Here is a 17401-nt window from a genome sequence, read left to right on the forward strand (position 1 = left end):
TTTCAACCCAAAAAGGTAACCTCCGATTTGTCAGACTCATGTCATTTGTCCCAAGTATCACTCATCAATGTAAAATAACAGATTTTCTCCCCTTAGCCACCTCGGTCAGTGTGTAGCGAGAGTTGTCCTCCAGGTACCCGCGTGGTGCGAGAGAAGGGGAAACCTGAGTGCTGTTTTGACTGCATCCCTTGTTCTGAAGGAAAGATCAGTAATAATACAAGTGGGTGTTCATCTTTCAGTATTTTTTTTTTAGCTTTAGGTATTCTGTATATGATATGTGTCTCACTATATTCCCGTTTCTCTGCAGACTCAATGGAGTGCACCAGTTGTCCAGAAGACTTCTGGTCCAGCCCCCAGCGTGATCACTGTGTTCCAAAGAAAATAGAGTTCCTCTCCTACCATGAGCCTCTGGGTATCTGCTTGACAGCCACCTCACTGCTGGGCACATTTATCTGTGCTGCTGTTCTAGGAATCTTTATCTATCATCGTAAAACACCCATAGTACGTGCCAACAATTCAGAACTGAGTTTCCAGCTATTGCTGTCACTTAAACTGTGCTTCCTGTGTTCGCTGCTGTTCATCGGACGACCCAGGCTGTGGACATGCCAACTGAGACATGCAGCGTTTGGGATCAGCTTTGTTCTTTGTGTCTCATGTATCCTGGTCAAAACCATGGTGGTCCTGGCTGTGTTCAAGGCCTCCAAGCCAGGGGGTGAAGCCAGTCTCAAGTTTTTTGGTGTTTTGCAGCAGAGAGGGACAGTTCTGGTTCTTACATCTATTCAAGGGGCAATCTGCACAGCCTGGCTTGTGTTGTCCTCACCAGCTCCACATAAAAACACTCACTACCACATTGACAAGATAGTTTACGAGTGTGTAGTTGGGTCCACTGTTGGTTTTGTAGCGTTACTGAGCTATATTGGCTTGTTGGCCATCCTCAGTTTTCTGATTGCATTCATGGCAAGGAGTCTTCCAGGCAGTTTTAATGAGGCCAAGCTCATCACTTTCAGCATGCTGATCTTCTGTGCTGTGTGGGTGGCCTTTGTTCCTGCTTATATCAGTTCACCGGGAAAACATGCAGATGCAGTGGAGGTATTTGCCATCCTGGCCTCCAGTTTTGGCCTCCTGGTGGCCCTGTTTGGACCCAAATGTTACATAATCCTGCTGAGACCAGAGATGAATACAAAGAAAGCAATCATGGGTCGGGGCATTGGTTCATAACAATTGCCCTTCATTTTAGAACACAGAATATTTTTTTTCCTTTGCAATATAAAAGTACAGGCAAAAAAATTGGTTTATACAATTAGATGTTATTACGAGAGGAGAGCTGATGTCAAATAAATACAATACCTACAAATAGTATGGGCGAGAATATTTACAGTGGATATAGGATATAAATTATTATTATAAATTACGTTCTCTGATTAAATCCTCCAGCTTGGAGGTCAGTTCTTTCACCTAAGACCTCCGCTCATTAGACTCCTGTGTCATCATCTGCTGCTTGATCGTCACCGGTGACACTGATGCACACACTCCAGCCCAGTAGGTGGCGGTAAAGCACCTAAAGTTTGTTTACCAGCCACGAAGAAGATGCACAGGATGCGTTAAGTGACGTGAGAGTACAAGAACGTTTGGTGAACGGTGATGGAAGACAAGACTGCATTGCTTGTCTTCTTGACGAGCATGGTTATGTTCAAATTGTGCAACAAAGAGTTTAATACAAAAAGTCCTAAAAGGTTGAATATGATTGCTATGTTTGCACTTTGAGTTTACACTAATCTGTGAATGTAGTAGACATGAAAAATGTGCAGATAAATATAGATGAATAATAAACAGTTTAGTTGTGCAGATTCACATATATGTGTATTCATTGCTTCAGTCGTCAACCAAAATTGATTTGAATAAAAAAAAATAATAATAAAACGGCTACACAATTTTAGATAGACAGAAATGGAGCCTATCCCAGCTGACTTAGGGTGAAGTCAGGGGACACCCTGGACAGGTCACCAGTCTATCGCAGGGATACACAGAGAGACAGACAACCAAGTACACTCACATTCACACCTCAACTTTTGGACTTGTGGGAGGAAGCCTTAGAACCCAGAGAGAACCCACGCTGCATGGGGAGAACATGCAAACTCCACGCAGAAAGATCCTGGGTGTCCTCACCGGAACGCGAACCAGCGACCTTCTTGCTGCAAGGCAACAATGCTAACCACCGAGCCACCTTGCATCCCTAACTCCATTATGTAACAACAAATTTCCATTGAATATGCTCTAACCACCCCAGTCATTTTCCCATTAGTAATTCAAAAGAGATCACAGGTCCTCTCAAAATTACCGCTCATAGCACAACCTGTGACACAAGCTAAAGAGTTGCATCACTGCAAAGATGATAGTCACAACACTGAAAATAGTTTTACTTCTGTTTATTTGTATGTTTTAAGCAAGGTTTAGTACAGTAGTAATTGTTGTAAATATTGAAGTAAAGCATACTCAAATGCGATTAGTATGAGTATTAGATTTTTGTTTGTTTTCTTAATTCATTAAAACACCAAAAATACGAGTAGCTACCAGATGAAATTGTAGAATTTCATTGCCCACATACAGTTTTGTGAAAAGTCCAATTTTAGGCAAACTAAAAAGAAAAGATTATTTCTATAAAATGAATGCACTTACGCTTATAAGGAAATAAACTGACTTAATGACTTACAGTCAAGTCACAGCATTCATTCTGAATTTTCCTTGCTATCTGGCCATCATGTGTTTCTTCGTGTTTTTCTCAGGCCTCAAAAGAATGATAAAACACTTTGGAGCAAAGATACAGAAAAGCAAACCATAGCTCGAAGCAAGGATGGCAAAAATCTCTACGGCAACGGCGTATTTTCCGGGAGAACTAACATAGGCAGGAACAAAAGCCACCCAAACAGCACAGAAAATCAGCATGCTGAAAGTGATGAGTTTGGCCTCGTTGAAATTGTCCGGGAGTTTCCTGGCAAGAAAGGCCAAGAGGAGACTGGTGCAGGCCAGCAGACCGATGTAGCCCAGAACCAGAGAGAAACCCACCACAGAGGCCATGGCACACTTCAGGGTGACCTTTAACCCCGGGACATCCAGGTCAGGCTGAGGCACCGGGGGGCTGAGTGACAGCCAAATGATACAGACAATGATCTTGATGAAAAAAAAAAAATTGTACATGTCATGTTAATCATATTAATGAAAAATTAGCTTGTCATCTAAAAAATTGCTTCTGTAGGTCTGACCTGTACACAGGTAAAGAGGCAGACACTTCCTCTCTGTTGGGCTGGACCGAACCATTTCATCAAGGCTTCAGCACCGGGTCGAGCTGAGCGGAACGCTGCCAGAACCACTATGGTCTTGACTTGGAGGCAGGAAACACAGAGTACAAAGCTGATCCCAAAGGCCGCCTGCTGGAACCGACAAGACCAGACTGCTGGACGACCAATGAACACCAGTGAGCACAGGAAGCAGAGCTTCAGCGACAGAAGAAGCAGGAAGCTCAGCTCTGAGTTGTTGGCTCGTACCTTAACATGAAAATTAGAATTTGGTTTGAGTTACCGGTGGAATCATTCTGATTGTTTTGAACAACTATGTAAAATTTTATTTTATTTTAAAATACAGAGACTGAACCGCTAAAAACCAAAAAGGATTTGTCTAAAATCTGAAGTGTCTCTCTGACATTACTCTGGGTTCTTACCACAGGTGTTTGACGGTGGTGAAGGAACACCACAAACACAGCTGTTGTCACTGTGGCGCCCGAAACAGCTACCGCGGTGAGGGTGATGCCCAGAGTTTCATTAAAGGAAAGGAAGTCCAGCTGGCGAGGGATGCAGGCAGTTCGTTCAGCATTGGACCAGAACTCAGATGGACATTGCTCACAGTGAAGAGAACCTAAAGAAAACACAAACAAGGAGGAAGTAGGGGGGAAAAAGCTAAAACTACTGATGATAGCATAATATGAAATCAGGCTTTCTGACAGTCTAAAATCTTATATTTATATTTTCCTCACCAGTCGTGTTGCTGATCTCCCCATCAGCACACGGGATGCAGTCAAAACAGCAGACAGGTTCCCCTTTCCTATTTGCCATCCGAGTACCTGGGGGACATCTTTCACTGCACACTGAAACAGGTACCTGGACAAAAAAAAAACACACAAATTATTTAATTCAACAGAAAATTTGGTATTGGCCTAAATCAAAATTCTTCCTTATTTAACCACCTGATTGGATCCGGAGCTCCACTGAATAGCTGACTCATTAAGGTGGAAGTCAAACCCATCCACACGGCCAATTATAACCAGTTTGAGTGTCCCCTCAGAGGTTATCTGCCAATTGACAAGGTCGTACTTCGCAGGAATGTCAGCCCCTTGGAAATAAAACAGTTCACCCTGTGGTGTGGTGAAGTTCACTTTGTTCAGGTGCTGCAAAAGCTGAAAGCATTCAAATGTTTAAAAAGTAAATATTCTGTTACTTGTCCAATTTTTACATGATGGATACAACTGCTTAATGTCCCAAGCATTGACTGTAAAAGTCTAAAATGCATCTCATGGAAGAGTTGAAGAAGACATAATTGTGTTTACCTCTATGGGTTTGATGTTTTTTGGAAAGATGCAGGTGGAGACGCTGCAGGAGAGGAGGCTGTGTAGGGCGTGAGCTGCAGCATAAACAGCAAGGTACACATTATATGTCACCCGTAGCTGGGAGGTGTCAGTAAAGAGATTCTGCACACCGTCCAGGGTTTCTGTGCCATTACAGGGCGGAAGAGAAACCTTTTGAAGCAGCCTGTTTACACTAAATGAAGACAGAGGTGCAATCCCAGAACTACAGCCAAACTCCTTTTGCCAAAACTCTCTTAAGAACTCATCATTGGGACGATGAGATGGGTTCAAATTTCTGAGAAAATGTTCAAATCCAGGTACGGCTGAACTTCTAATTGCAACACCAAGAACTCCCTTTGCCACTTTGCTTGAAACAAGATTTTGGAGAAGATCACCGCTGGTGCTCCAAGCCTCACTGGCCAGAAACTGTCGGTCAGTCACCTGGTGATATGAAGAGGACAGTAATCAAGTTGAATATGATTTTTTTTTTTTTTTTTTAAAGCCTTACTGTGAAGTGTCTCTGTTTTGCATTGCATTCAGGACACCCAATAGACAATGTTATTTTACTTTCTCACATTTAGTTTGTCAAGTTGCAGAAACAGCTCTCTCACATCTGTATACCAGGTGAAGATCAAAATCACTTTTGCTGTCGAGGCCTTAATTGTGAGAGCTGCTCGTCTGGCATCACTCACAATATTTTCCCTTTGGAGAGTCTCTACAAATGCCAGACACACGCTTGCTCCCTGAATCTCCTCCTGGAATACCTGACATGTGCCGTGGAAAACAACAAAAAGATTAAATGTGTCCCTCGTACTTAAATGCATTTTTTTTTTTTTAATATAATGTTATAACATTTCTCCTGCAACAAATACAACAGTCAAAACCACCTTTACTGCCATGTGTCCATAATTGTTGTTTGCTATCACAGCTCCAATCCATGTCCAATTGAAACGTATTGCCAGCTGGGCAACAGCCCGGGCCTGGTAAATATCGCTGGCCATCGTTCTGAAGAAGTTAGGAAACTGGCGCCTGTCGCTTAGACATGGGCAGCTGGCCGTGTAGCTCATCTAAGAGACAAAAACATACACAAATGCAATAAATATTCTGAAATATCATATACACAAAGATTGCTGTAATCTCATGTTCACCCAGGAATTGTGTATCCTACACTACAGCTGTGGAGCTACAGTTCACAGTAAATAAATCCGTTTTACTGCCAGCAATGAAAATATTCTGAATTGAAAAAGATGATGTGAAAAACATAAATGAGGCAATATTTATGCTCCACTGTCCATCAGAATGCCTTTAAAACAAAAAAAAAAACTACGTGTTATGCCGATTTAATTATTTTCTATATTTAACTGAATAAGTGAATCCATCAACATATTTTCGATTTGAATAGAACTCACTAAAGGTACAGAGAGTGGCCCCAGGATTCTGGAGAGTATCCGGGCTGTGATAGAAGAGGCACCGCCAATGATCAAAGGAATTGGCTGATCACCTGTGAAATAACAAAATATGGTAAAAATAAAGTCATTTGTTCAAAAGAATATTGTGTCAGATACTGTCTTATAGACAATATTGTAGGATTAAAACAACTTTATTTGCTTTATGTGAATAAAGAAGGACAATATCACATCACTTTAATGCAAACTTAGATTTAATACCTCTCCTTTTTCTGATTTCCTTTCCATATTCTGAAGGCGCTGCTGCTGTATTGCAGCTGCTGCTGTCTCCTCCAACCAGTGACAGCGTTGCCTGTATAGCCCAAGGAGGGAGGGCGCAGCTATCACGAATATGGTATCCCAGCTTTACACCTGGTAGCAAGGTTGTACTATGATTGATTTCCTCCAGTGCAAACACCATAGCATAGATGTACTGTAGTGGAAGATTTTGCAAACTAACAGGAGAGAGGGAATGAGAGAAATATCAAGTGAATGTGAAGCTGTTCATTTTTAACAACCTGTAAAAACCTTATTTTGTGATCGTATGTGAGCAAGTTATCTTTAAGAAAAATTGAAAAGAGAAATTGCAGGTGAACTTGAACAAAACATGGCAGCTTGTGGATGTGTATCTTTCTATACCGACAGTAAACAACACATTTAAGGAGTTTTACCCAGTGCAGGGTTTGTAGTCTGGCTGCTGAGTGAATTCTTGGTCTATAGCCGGAGGCCTGTAACGAAGATTGAAGAGCCCACCGATGATTACATCCCCATCCTCGAATAAACCTTTATCGCTTGGTGCGCCCCACTGAGAACAAGTCACAGTGTCAACCACCTGCAGCCCCACCTGGAGCCCCAGCTGTCTGCCCAGAAGCCCCACTAGGAGGACAGATGGAGCAGAGCAGGACCACAAAGTGAAGAGCCACGAGACCCAAGACATGGATGGAACTGCTCTGGACGCTTTGAACAACATGTTAGATAACTTCTCATTGGCACAGCATACATACATAAATCCGTAAACAGCTCCTGATGTTAAATGGTCAAATCTCTCTCTATGCAACAGGAAAAAATTAATGTTAGTCATCAACCTGCAAAGCAAATGTAATGACACAATGCATATTACAATAGGTACAGCTAGCACTGTTGACTGTGAGACATCTAAACTATGACATACACCCCCCTCCTGCTCTGCACAACATGTTGTTCTGGGAATTTATAATAGCTGTGAAGCCCAGGGTGGAATTAAAGTAAACAAGATGACACAGCACTAAACCATTTCTCACTAAGGTGAGGGCAGAAAAATAATGAGGGAGACTGGTGTGTGTGATACAGTAACAACAATATGTACCTGGAGGGTACCGCGGCCACAGATATCCCACTAGGTTTTCTATTTGTAACTTTTAGTTGATCGGGATTAGAAGACTCACAAAAAACATAGCAAAAGCTTTCACCCACCAAGCCTCCTATTAGCGCCTGAAACACACTGTTGGTTTTGTAAGGTCCATTATCAAGACTTTTGTCATTTTATTTATTTATTACAGTATTATTCACACCATGAACTCGACTCAGAGAACATCTCATATAGACACAAATAGTGCAGAGGCTGTACAAGAACAACAAAGGATATCTAAAATCGCTTTACTCTTGTGGTATCTAGCCCTGAAGGAATATATTTTGTTTCATTTAACCTTGATTTTTTAAAATTTTGAGATATGTAGTCAATATCAACATCTCTTTACAGAACTTTCCCGTGTTCTTGTATCCACATGTGTGACTTCTTGTGTTGCTGGACATAAAAGACATAAAAGTGACTCCTGACCCCTGGCTCAACATCCTTGGGAAGAGTAAAAAAAAAAGAAAAGAAAAGTACAGCTCTCTCATTATTTTTTAGCTTCAAGTTAAGATCTGTGACTCTGCAGAAAAATTGTTAATATCAAAAACTAGTTAGCATATTAATTTTGCTCCCAACCAGGCAAAGGATGCTTTCTTAGAGCTCTGGGCCTCGGAAAGAACGTCCCAGCATACACTCTACAAAGTAATTCAAAGGATCTATTCCAACCACTTAATTAAATGGTTGCAAGATAAAAACAAAACAAAAAATATATAATTTACTGATTTAGATAAACCTTTAAGTTGAAGATTTTATTTTGATGGGTTGCATTGACACAATAAATGTTGATAATTACATCAACTCAATATTGTGTACAATGTATACTCAAATTTCTTCATTAGTTGATTTAGTTGACTTGGTGGCACTGTCAATACCGTCAACGTATCCAGGGTGTGCTCTGCCTGAGAGCCTCCACATGATAAACTGAGTAAAGCAAATGCATGTATGGAGTGATGACTGACTGCATTGAAGAAATTCAAATCAATGCACGGATTAATTTTAAAGATTATAGCCTAAATATATGCTTGACATGTAGAATAATAGAACTTTTATCAGTAATATTTACGCATTTTGATGTTTTTTTCTAAATTCTTGTTTTAATCGCAATAAATTCATTTTAGTTCTCTATTTGAATTTATGTATATTAAAGTGCACATGTGCTTAATTCCAAACATAGCTCTATTTAATGAATAGTATTGCTTGTAATCTGTTGCCTTGATGTTACTGAGTCTATCTTTTTTACAGTGTAAAAGATGGCGTGGTCAAAATGTTGCATTTGCAGGAGTCTAAGGAACAAGTTGTTGTTGTTTTTCCCCCCTTTGGTCCCCCTACAAAAGGACCAAAGGAAACTAATTACAAAGTTAGTGCCAGCTTTCCGTCCTTTAGGGGAATTGGGAAGTAACATAAATTAAACTCAGCCTAATGATTGTTCTGCCCGAGCTGCTCAGTCGCCTGAAGAGTGGAAAAGTCTGCAACCAGAACCTCCCTGTGCAGGGGTCTGCTAACACTGCAAATTTGATAAATCTCATTGATGCTGGTTGGCGAAGAAACTAGAGATAATAACCCATAGTGGTGGTGGAAACCACCCAGCAGTTTGTACAGAGGTTGTCCCAGGTCAACTACTGACCTGAATGTCGGGTGATCTGAGGCTATCTGGCATCCCTCACATTTCAAGAGCACAACCGAAGATATTTTCAGCCTGCTGATGCATCTTATTTGCATTGGATCCAAACACAGCAGATGGCAGCAACGACAGCCAAGGCAGACACCTCTGACTGAGACAGCCAGATGTGGCACCTCACTGAGGCCACGGTGCCGTGAGTTGTCACCATCTGCCCTTCCAACTTAGCTGGAAGTGAAAAACCTGCTGCTTCTCAGCGACTAGGTCTCACTCCTCCTTTCCCGCCTTTTCTGCCAGCTGACAACCTGCATTTACCATCGGTCCTGGATTGCCATAGATATCGGGCTTGCTTGGCATCCATTAGCCTCTGAAAGACAGAGTTGGAGGGAAGCATCAGGTCTGTGGCAGTGGTCTACAACCAATCCTCTCCTGACCGTGCATACATGCAACATAAGCTTCACCAATTATGGTTAGATGGTTTAACAAACTGTTTTTGCACAAGGTATTTTTTTTATCAACCCTGCTCAGACTGGTAGATGCACTTTTAAATCCTCCACCTGCTGGCAAACATGTGAACACTGCGGTTTGTGTCTCAGCTGCTTGTTTATGTGTACATTAAGATGTAGGTTCTCTGGATTCCTCCCACACAGTCCAAAAACATGTTGACGTTAATTGGTGATTCTAAATTGTCCGTAGGTGTGAATGTGAGTGTGCTTGGTTGTCTGTCTCTAAGTGTAGCCCTGTGATAGACTGGTGACCTGTCCAGGGTGTCCCCTGCCTTCGCCCTAAGTCAGCTGGGATAGACTCCAGCCCCCCCACGACCCCTAAGCGGTGTATAGATAATGGATGGATGGAAAGCATGGTTATTTCACAAATGGAAATACAGAATTTATAGATATTGCAATACATTACAAAACACATACTGACCCTGTATCTGCATAACAACAGGGCAACATGAGTGGAAAAAAAGGTTAAAATAAGAAGATGAACAGAGCGTGTAATAAATCACATTTTATGTCAGCAACATAGAACGCTTTGCCTTCTACGTCGCTCCGTGACGTTATCACTACTGTTGCAAACTGAGAGGAGTTCCATTAACTATGACAGCACTGATGCCAAGATTAGACTCTGTCAGCAATCATCCCGGCTGCAGGAGGAAGCAGCCTAAGTGAACGTTATTCAGACTTAAATCACAAGACACAAGATTGAACATGGCACAGGCTGTGGGGGAAAATTACATTAACGTTCTACTTCCATCCATGATGGAAGTAAAAGGATGTGAAAGTGCAGCAGCAGCCCCAGCTGATAGGAGTTTTTAGTCTTTGCTAACATATTATCATCATTGAACAGAATGCTGTCCATATTTTTTGACATTAGTCAAAATGGAAGTAGACTCCTCATCTTTGTAACAACAGCTACTATCCACAGATGTTGGATTTATGACAGCAAATTCAAATAAAACGTACATGCAGATTTATTTTCTCATTGCAAAACCACTCAAGAATGGACCACATGACTGTGCAGAAAGACTTTACTCAAGAACACAGCTATGCACAAGTGAAGTAGGCCAACACGTCTTCCTTACAGCCATCTGTGTCTCTGATGGAAATAGGTGTGGCATAGTTGTGAGTTTAGTAGCATGGGTAATTAGTTTCCATTCTTGTATTTGAATAAAAGTTATTTTTCTGCAAGAACTGTCTGCAAAAAGTCTCCAAAAATAACCCCAGTGATTCACACCCTTACTGTGTGTTACACTTTGCATATAAAAGTGTCAGTTTAAAATGATCCCTGGGAAACGACCTGTCAGTGACACAAATACACAAGTGGCGTACTGTCGATGAGAGACAGATCAGGTGCCAGTGGAGCCACTGCAACATGGCATTACATTGCAGCAAAAAGAGTGCAGATGTTAGAACAGTATGTGTAAATACAACTTAAAGGAAACTCTTGTGATTACATTTCTAGTCTAGAACAAGGGTGCAAAGCATTTAGCATTATTGGTATCTGTGTAAAATAAATATATCAAAAACAATAGTGTTAGTATGATGTATTCATTCAAACATGATTACACAACTATTTAAACTTGCGAAACAGTTCATTAGTAATTTGCATTTGAACCATGCAGTTGGAAGTTACTGTATATTACATTGAAAGCAAATACTTATATTAATAGCATGGGAAGAGGGAGATGTTGAATAGCCGCAGAAGCTAATTGCAGATGGACGTGCAAACTGGTTGACAGAAGCAGAGGGAAGCGCCAGAGCATCATTACATGGTGTAACATTTCCATCTGCTGGCCATCACTTGGTACATGCACTTTAAGAAAAAATAAAGCTATCCGTGTCGTGAGCCCCTTAGATCATCATATCACTACATCTTTGAAGTGATTAGTGTATCTGATGTCCACTTATTTATTGAATGTTATATTTGATATTGTATGTTAACGTGATTAGCACTATTGCTTCATTGTATTTAACATATAACTGCATTTTGAGCATGAATGACTGGCGGTGACTCACTGGTGACCTATGCAAGGTTCTCACTTAGTGTCAGCTGAGATGGTGTTCAGCTCCTGCTAATGAGTGAATGAATTACTGCGATGAGTCATTCTGAAGCCAAAGTTTTGTTTTTATTAGCAGTTACTGTCGTTTAAGCTACAAACTGTAAATTCAGAACACAAGACAATAAAAATAAGTGTAATACACCTTTAATATTTACTTTGGATTTATTCACAAAGCCTTACGTAGAGAAAAATCTACATATGTTTCAAGAAACTAGTACATTTCTATTAAGCTGCGGTACAGTATTTAATCAAAATAAAACAAGAAAGGAAGGAATAAACCACAATAATACAAAGTACAATTTATGAGCAGCATTGCATTCAAATTACAGGTTTTCTTCAGGTGTTGAGTCTAAGAACAGCAGAAACTTTAAGAAATTTTCTTAATCTGTCATTTACAAAAGCTGTAACTTTGACAGGCAAATTAATTATTTGCATTTTTCAAATGAAAATAAATAATAAAACATATGCATGATGCTTGATTGGGCATCTTAGGTCTTGTATAATATTTCCCAAGAGGTTACACAGTGGAGTTGGAGAGGCATCTTCTAGACCACACAGATATGATCACATGCTCAAATTTGAGACTGGAAAACTATCTTGCCATCAGGTATTTCTTAGTGTTTTTCTCAGGTCTTAAAAGAATAATGAAACATTTTGGGGCAAAAATACAGAGTAGTAAACCGTAGCTAGAGGCAAGAATTGCAAATATTTCCACAGCGACAACATACTTCCCAGGAGAACTGACATAAGCGGGCACAAAGGCCACCCAAACGGCACAGAAAATCAGCATGCTGAAGGTGATCAGTTTAGCTTCATTGAAATTGTCAGGGAGTTTCCGAGCAAGAAAGGCCAAGAGGAGGCAGGTGCAGGCCAGCAGGCCGATGTAGCCCAGAACCAGAGAGAACCCGACCACAGATTCCATGGCGCACTCCACAGTGACCTTTGACCCTTTAAAACCCAGATCACGTTGAGGCATCGGGGGGCTGAGGGACAGCCATATGGCACAGATGATAACCTGCATGAAAAGCAAAGTATTGTTCAATTTCAGGTGATGCTCATATATATGAATAATAAAATGTTCACACTTTTCCAGTGTGTTTTTGTTGTATCAGTCGGGTTGCAAAATGGAATACTGGTGAATAGTATGCCTACCTGTATGCATGTGAAGAAGCAGATACTTCCTCTCTGTTGGCCAGGACCAAACCACTTCATCAAAGCTTCGGCTCCGGGCCGAGCTGAGCGGAACACAGCCAGAACCACTATGGTTTTCACCAGGAGGCAGGAAACACAGAGTACAAAGCTGATCCCAAATGCAGCCTGCTGGAACCGACAAGACCAGACTGACGGACGACCAATGAACACCAGTGAGCACAGGAAGCAGAGCTTGAGTGACAGAAGAAGCAGGAAGCTCAGCTCCGAGTTGTTGGCTCGTACCTTTTAGTGGCAAAACAGTGACAAAGAGAAACATGAACGAAAGAAAGCAAACCTCCAACACTCTGTTTATATTCTAATGCTGGATTCTCACCAAAGGTGTTTGACGGTGGTGAAGAAAAACCACAAACACAGCTGTTGTTACTACGGCACCAGACACAGCTGCTGTAGTTAAAGTAATACCCAAAGTTTCATTAAAGGAAAGGAAGTCCAGCTGGCGAGGGATGCAGGCAGTTCTATCGACATTGGACCAGAACTCAGACGGACATCGTTCACAGTGAAGAGAGCCTAGAGTGAGGGGAAAGGAGGAGCAGACTGATACATGTTCCATGGTATACTCAGATAGATAACACTCACATTGACTAACCAGTCATATTGCTGATCTCCCCATCAGCACAGGGGATGCAGTCAAAACAGCAGACAGGTTCCCCTTTCCTGTTTGCTGTCCGAGTACCTGGGGGGCATCTTTCACTGCACACCGAAACAGGCACCTGGACAAAAAGTCACATGCAACATGACAACCTCCTGAACTGCCACTATTTTCTGCAGCAAAGTTGTTTGCAGCATTGAGACTTGATCTGACTACCTGATTGGATCCTGTGCTCCACTGAATAGCTGACTCATTAAGGTGTAGATCAAACCCATCCACACGGCCAATCAAAACCAGTTTTAGGAGCCCTTCAGGGGTTTTCTGCCAGTTGACAAGGTCGTACTTTGCTGGAAAGTCAGCTCCTTGGAAATAAAACATTTCTCCGTGCGGGGTGGTGACGTTCACTTTGTTTAAGTGCTGCAACAGCTGAAATCGCAAGATGTTAAAGAAACTGTCAAGTAATTTTTTAAAGAAATCTGTTAACATTCAACTAATTAAAACATGAAGAACTATCACACTTGTCGAGTAGATGACTCACTGATAATTATGTTTACCTCTATGGGTTTAATGTGCTTTGGAGAGACGCAAGTGGAGATGTTGTTTCCAGGAGGAGGGTCTCTGTTGGGGCAGGAGAGGAGGCTGTGTAGGGCGTGAGCTGCAGCATAAACAGCAAGGTACACATTATATGCAACTCTTAGCTGAGAAGTGTCTACAAAGGGATGCTGCACTCCCTCTAAGGATTCTTTCCCGCTGCACGGAGGTAGAGAAGCTTTTTGAAGGCTTGAGGTGAAAACGTCTGACGAACGGTCTGCTCTGAGTGATGAAGGCGAATATGAAAATTTGTCCACCTGGCTGCACCCAAACTCTTTCTCCCAGAATTCTCTCAAGAATTCATCATCAGGACGATGAACTGGGTGCAAACGTCTGAGATAATTTTCAAATCCAGGCATTGTTGAACTTCGTATGGCCACACCTAGAACACCTCTAGCCACCTTAGAGACGGCAGCATCCTGGAGAAGATCATCACTTGTGCTCCAAGCCTCGCTGGCCAGAAACTGTCTACCAGTCACCTGCAGTGAGAGGAAATTAAGAAAACGTACGACAAGAAAAACAACTGCTATCTGTTTTTTTAGAAAATGTATGAAATGTAAGTTTCAAATGCATGTGGCTTACATTTCTCTTGGCCAGTTCCAGAAATACTTTCTTTGCATCTGTATACCAAGTAAAGACCAGAATCACTCTTGCAGTCGCAGCTTGGATGGTGAGTGCTGCACGTTCGGCATCTCTCACAATAGTTTCCCTGTGAACAGGCTCTATAAATTCCAAGCATACCCCTTTCCCTTGAATCTCTTCCTGGAATACCTGAAACAAGAAGCAAATAGGTTCACATCTTTATGTTATTTGTACGAAGCATCACCAGAGAATTCACAGTACAATAACAAAACATACACCTGTATCGCAAGTTGACCATAATCATTGTTTACATGCACAGCTCCAATCCACGTCCAGTGAAGGCGTATAGCTAGTTGTGCCATGGCTCGAGCTTGATAAATATCACTGGGGATTGTTCTGAAGAAGTTCGGAAACTTGGATCTGTCACTAAGACAGGGGCAACTAGCCAAGAAGCTGATCTAAGGACAAGAAACAAGCATTATTTTGACATAAATTTCACATCAGCAATATCATTTTTCATTTACCTATAATGCTTTAAAAGTCAGAGCAGCCTGAAGACTGTATGAAAAATTAGATTTTTGTTTCCCAAAGTCATGAAGCTTACAATTGGTACAGAGAGAGACCTCAGGATCCTGGACAGCATTATGCCTGATGTAGATGAAGCAGCACCAATGAGCAAAGGAGCAGTCTGACCATCTGAGGATTAGACAAATCACATCAGTGGTTGTTGTTGTTGTTTTCCCGGACATAACAAATGCCAGCCGCATGCTAAATTATATCAAGCCCAACCTGCTTTCTCTAAAGCTTGTTCGTAAGCTGCAGAATGAAGCGGAGAGGCTGCTGTGCTGCATCTGTGTGCGTCTCCTCCGACCAGTGACAGTGCTGTCTGCAGAGCCCAGGGGTATCGGCCACAGCTATCTAGTATGCGGTAGCCCAACTTCAGTCCCGGTAGGAGGCTGCTGTTACGATTGATTTCCTCCACCGCAAAGGCCATAGCATACATATATTTTAAAGACTGTTGATCTAAACTGCAGGAGGAGAATGGCAGAGTGAATGAAATAACATGTAAAAGCTTAGGTCAGTGAAAGTCAGAATATGATATCATGATGTTATATGATAACTACAGGAAATGTAGTAAAAGAATATATATATATATATATATATATATATATACACATTTTGTGATTGAATTTTACCCATTACAAGGTTCATATTGAGGCAGCTTGGTGAAGTCTTGCTCTACAGCTGAAGGTATGTAATGCACACTAAAAAGCCCGCCGATAACCACATCTCCATCCTGGAAGAGGCTCTTGTTGCCCGGTGCACCCCACCGGGAGCACACTGTCGCCTGAAGCCCCTCCACTCCCATCAGCCTTTCCACTACACAGAGAAGCAGCAGGGAGAGGGCTGAGGGAGTGAGGAGGCAGGGAAGCAAAGACATGGATGCAGCTGTTCTCAATATTTAACACATACAGGTAACTGAATGAAGATGAGTAATGCAGTTACATCAGCTTGTTCAAACGTAATTCACCTCAAAGATGCTTCTCCAAGCCTCACGCTAGAGCACATTAAGACAGCGTTCAGAAGTTCTACTTACCAAAGACAAATCCCGTTAAATTCCACATGTCTTAATATCACAGCCTCGTGTCAGTTAACTTCCAAAAGAAACATGTTTCTCTTGGTTAAAAATCTCCTACAACAGGCTAAAGATTGAACATGGTATCTTGACTAACACGCACAGCCCTCCCTCTCCTCATGATCATCTTGATGTGAGGATTTATAACAGGTGTAAAGCCTTTTGCAGGGAAGTAAGACTGTTGACCCGAGCATCCGGACAACACAGAAATTACTCCTCCCGAGAGAGATGGTGGAAAAACAGTTGAGTGCTCTTTAGTGATTTGCATGCACGAGGTTAGCATTGATAGATGTGTGTGTAGTTTTTTTTTGTTTTTTTTTAATACAACAATCATTCTTCATCGTTGTGAGAGGATTGCAAAAAATAAATTCTGATTGAAGAATGGAATAATACATGATGGCACGACTCTGGCTCCTGAAAACAACTCCTCCTGACTGCACAAGAGAGCAATGGATAAATGTGGCATCTGTACCACTGAATTTTGAATATATTTTGGAAAAACAGTCTCCCATTTGCATCATTTTACTTCTGTCAGCCTCAGTGGGAACATCTCACCACCTTCATGCAAGCTCAACCATCCCACAGAGTGAATTTAAAACTCTACATTTCATTTAGCTGTTACTTAAAACATTATATTGATAGCTTTAAATCAATTATTGTATGATGGACTCCTGAACTTTGCCTTTTAGGGGGTGTCCATCTCCAAAATGGTACTTGTAAAAAGGTTAAGGGTCACTGCTGCAGATGCAATATGGATTAATATCATTTGAATTCACTGAGAGGTAACTAAGGCACTGTGCCTCAGGATAGAAAAAAGTACAAGATTTTGGCTGCTTAAGCCTTATTGTTAAGTTGAAAACTGGAGATCACAAGTAAAAACAACTATTCAACTGTATGTCTGTGGCAGCCTAGCCCGTCCATGCACAGCATCCACAACAGTGGACAGTTATATGTGTTTGGCACCTTTGGAATATCTGTTAAAACCGTCTACACAAAATATATTGTTATAAAATACATTCTCCAATTAAAGCCGCAAGCGGCGATGGACGGGTCCTCGCCCTACGCTTGTCGGCCTGTGCGCACGGCGGGGTGTGGGGCAAACCTGCTCCGGGCAGAACTGTGATCCGGCATGTCGAGTTTGGGGCAGATCGGAGCAAGTG

The 17401-nt window shown here is 41.7% G+C and overlaps 3 protein-coding genes across 3 annotated transcripts in view; 1 reads left to right on the forward strand and 2 right to left on the reverse strand.

Moving 5' to 3' along the window:
• The window catches only part of LOC103364409 (extracellular calcium-sensing receptor-like), a gene marked incomplete at its 5' end in the record, with an annotated part of 17904 nt that extends 16686 nt beyond the window's left edge, over positions 1–1218 (forward strand). The window contains 2 exons of the mRNA XM_008291526.1: positions 97–220; positions 308–1218. Coding sequence (XP_008289748.1) covers positions 97–220; positions 308–1218 — 1035 coding nt within the window. The remainder of the gene's footprint in view (positions 1–96; positions 221–307) is intronic.
• A 1527-nt stretch (positions 1219–2745) lies between these two features.
• Positions 2746–7030, reverse strand: LOC103364410 (extracellular calcium-sensing receptor-like). Its single transcript, XM_008291527.1, has 11 exons — positions 6732–7030; positions 6283–6515; positions 6034–6116; positions 5503–5682; positions 5191–5379; positions 4598–5056; positions 4238–4447; positions 4028–4151; positions 3716–3909; positions 3261–3542; positions 2746–3168 (listed from the first exon to the last, which is right to left on the reverse strand). Exons 1-11 carry the CDS (start codon positions 7028–7030, stop codon positions 2746–2748), a joined length of 2676 nt encoding a protein of 891 aa, XP_008289749.1.
• Positions 7031–12223: 5193 nt separating this feature from the next.
• Positions 12224–16230, reverse strand: LOC103364412 (extracellular calcium-sensing receptor-like). The gene is made up of 12 exons (XM_008291528.1): positions 16203–16230; positions 15802–15985; positions 15390–15633; positions 15219–15293; positions 14884–15063; positions 14606–14794; positions 13987–14502; positions 13649–13858; positions 13430–13553; positions 13157–13350; positions 12784–13065; positions 12224–12646 (listed from the first exon to the last, which is right to left on the reverse strand). The coding sequence occupies exons 1-12, from the start codon at positions 16228–16230 to the stop codon at positions 12224–12226; spliced, it is 2649 nt and encodes an 882-aa protein (XP_008289750.1).
• Positions 16231–17401: the final 1171 nt, after the last annotated feature.

This window comes from Stegastes partitus, unplaced genomic scaffold, assembly GCF_000690725.1.
Source record: "Stegastes partitus isolate 25-593 unplaced genomic scaffold, Stegastes_partitus-1.0.2 Scaffold747, whole genome shotgun sequence".
Lineage (NCBI taxonomy): Eukaryota > Metazoa > Chordata > Actinopteri > Pomacentridae > Stegastes > Stegastes partitus.

Coding starts and splice junctions, on each gene's coding strand:
- LOC103364412 (XM_008291528.1), bottom strand. CDS start 16,230: ATGTGGAATTTAACGGGATTTGTCTTTG. Junction 15,294..15,389: donor CTTTAGAGAAAGCAGGTTGG/GCTTGATATAAT, acceptor TCAGATGGTCAG/ACTGCTCCTTTGCTCATTGG. Junction 14,795..14,883: donor ATGGTCAACTTGCGATACAG/GTGTATGTTTTG, acceptor TTCTTGTTTCAG/GTATTCCAGGAAGAGATTCA.
- LOC103364410 (XM_008291527.1), bottom strand. CDS start 7,030: ATGTTGTTCAAAGCGTCCAGAGCAGTTCCATCCATGTCTTGGGTCTCG. Junction 6,516..6,731: donor GACTACAAACCCTGCACTGG/GTAAAACTCCTT, acceptor CTCTCCTGTTAG/TTTGCAAAATCTTCCACTAC. Junction 3,543..3,715: donor ACCACCGTCAAACACCTGTG/GTAAGAACCCAG, acceptor TTTCATGTTAAG/GTACGAGCCAACAACTCAGA.